Here is a 2,171-nt window from a genome sequence, read left to right on the forward strand (position 1 = left end):
AGAATGGTGAGATTTAGGAAGTGCGCTGTGAAAGGATGTGAGGACACTCAGTCTACTAGGCACTGATTTCCTAATCCGAAAAAGGAAATGGGAAGGTTCCAGAAATGGGTAGAAGCTTGTGGCAATACAGCTTTAACAACCTTAACACCCGATCTTATATATCGATCATATGTATAGTTTGTGTCACATTCACTTCAGAACTGAGGATAAATCCACAAATATGTATTTTCAAAAAGGAAATCTCTGGAAAGGTAGTCCCTATGCTACACTTACCTTTTCCTGCACCACCAACTATTGATAGTTTAGAAGTTGACATACCAACATCCACTGTTACTCATGGTAAACAATTTAAAATTGTAATATGAAACTATTTGTTATAATATAATTTATAATTTTCAGAAGTCATCGACCATGCATTTCTTGAAGAGCAAGATGTGCCGTTACATGTTTACAGCAAACAAACAAAGATAGCCCACGATCAACCAAGTACTTCAACAGCTGAAGTAATTGAGAAACATGCTAGTACTTCATTTAGTGAGTATCGAGAAATGATATGTACAACACCTGTAATGGATTTGGTAAGTTGATTTGTTGTAATGAAGTCAAATTTGTCCATATGTAAATAAAAATGTACCAATCTGAAATTCAGGTACCTACACAGTATGTTTTTGTAAGATAATTGTAATGTAATTGTCATGAATGTGAGATCTTATTGTAATATATGCAGATATATAGGTATTATAATCTTTATAACCCAAATATTATGGGAAGTATGCGTTATATTATTATTTTTATGTAATTGTTGTATACAAAGTACCTACAATATTATATATTCATTATATCGATCATTGATAAAATTAGATGTTATTCTTGTTTACTTTAAGTTTCGTTATTGATTTTATCTAAGTAAGTTTCGTTTTGAAAGTTTGTTTGTAACAAGATATAACTACTAACAATAATACATATTAATAATATATATTATCGTTTATGTTTACGATCACTTTAAAATCTTAATAAAGCAGCCATATGAACATGCGCGAACTTGTAAACAAAATCAAAATAGTCGACAATGACGGACAAATTTGAAAATATTTGAACCACCGATTTGAAATTAAGATGTATACTATAAAATATGGTTACTCGTTAGATGCGTACTTTTAGGAATTTTTGGAATCATCTCGATATGTAACAGTTTATATGTTTACATAAGTAAGTGCCCTCGTCTTTATTTTAGATGTGTGTTAATCATAATATAATGTATTGCATGATACTTATAATAGTGTGTTTGTACTTTTTCTTTTTTACAATAACAATAAATAAGAAGTTATAAATTCTAATTGTCCCTTTTATTAACATGAATGAATGATCCAAGGAAATTAGGACTACCTGCAAACAAGAATAACGTTTGTTTTAATAAATGTTATTTTTGTTTTTCAGGTTGTTCTAATTTCTTATTGGATTTGATAATTTACATAAAATTAAATAATTATTATTATTGCCGCCTGTAGGTGGGGGGCGTTTAGTTGGAGAACTTCTCACAGGTGGCGCTAAACGCATACTTATTTTAATACATGGCAGATTCATATCTAAACCTCTGTAATCTATGCCCCCCATTTAGAGCTTGGGCCTACTTACGTTTCATATATTCCACGATGCCTAAAACAGAAATTCGATTTGTTAGAAGTTTCTCTCGGTAGGTACTGTTTAAATAACTTTCGGAGATATAAAAAATAAAATAAGACATTAATAAATTAAAACATATCGTTGCATTAGTTTTATCAAAGTGAGTTGAGCGATGAGTCTCAAAAATAAATACTTCGCGCCATTATTCTATGGCTAGAAATTGGCCTCAATGATTTGGGATCGAGGGGGATTATCCCTCTTTATCCTGCCTCATCTCGTGTAGGCCTGGACAGCCTTCGTAGGTGGGCCCCATCCGTCGTCTACCCCGACCGCAAATGCGGCCGGTGTAGGCGCTTTGTGGGACCTCCTTTTGTCCTGGCTGGGCCCCGCCGGCTAGGGCCCTTTCTTCTGGCGCTCTTCTTGCTTCGCCGGCTCGTCTGTGTAAACCCCGGGGGTAGTGTCATGTTTATGTGTGGTATGGTTGGGTAGGGTAGTGCGGCTATGCAGCCTGGGATGCGCTTTGCTAAGGTGGCCCTTAGGCTAGCGCG

At 34.8% G+C, this 2,171-nt stretch overlaps 1 protein-coding gene across 1 annotated transcript; it reads left to right on the top strand.

Annotated features, from left to right (window-relative positions):
- The first annotated feature begins 71 nt into the window (after window positions 1–71).
- Window positions 72–679, top strand: LOC111693113. The gene is made up of 3 exons (XM_023457254.1): window positions 72–339; window positions 400–578; window positions 650–679. Exons 1-3 carry the CDS (start codon window positions 105–107, stop codon window positions 677–679), a joined length of 444 nt encoding a protein of 147 aa, XP_023313022.1. The 5' UTR covers window positions 72–104.
- The last annotated feature ends 1,492 nt before the right edge of the window (window positions 680–2,171 follow it).

The sequence above is a fragment of the Anoplophora glabripennis genome, unplaced genomic scaffold, assembly GCF_000390285.2.
Source record: "Anoplophora glabripennis isolate ALB-LARVAE unplaced genomic scaffold, Agla_2.0 scaffold1762, whole genome shotgun sequence".
Taxonomy (NCBI): domain Eukaryota; kingdom Metazoa; phylum Arthropoda; class Insecta; order Coleoptera; family Cerambycidae; genus Anoplophora; species Anoplophora glabripennis.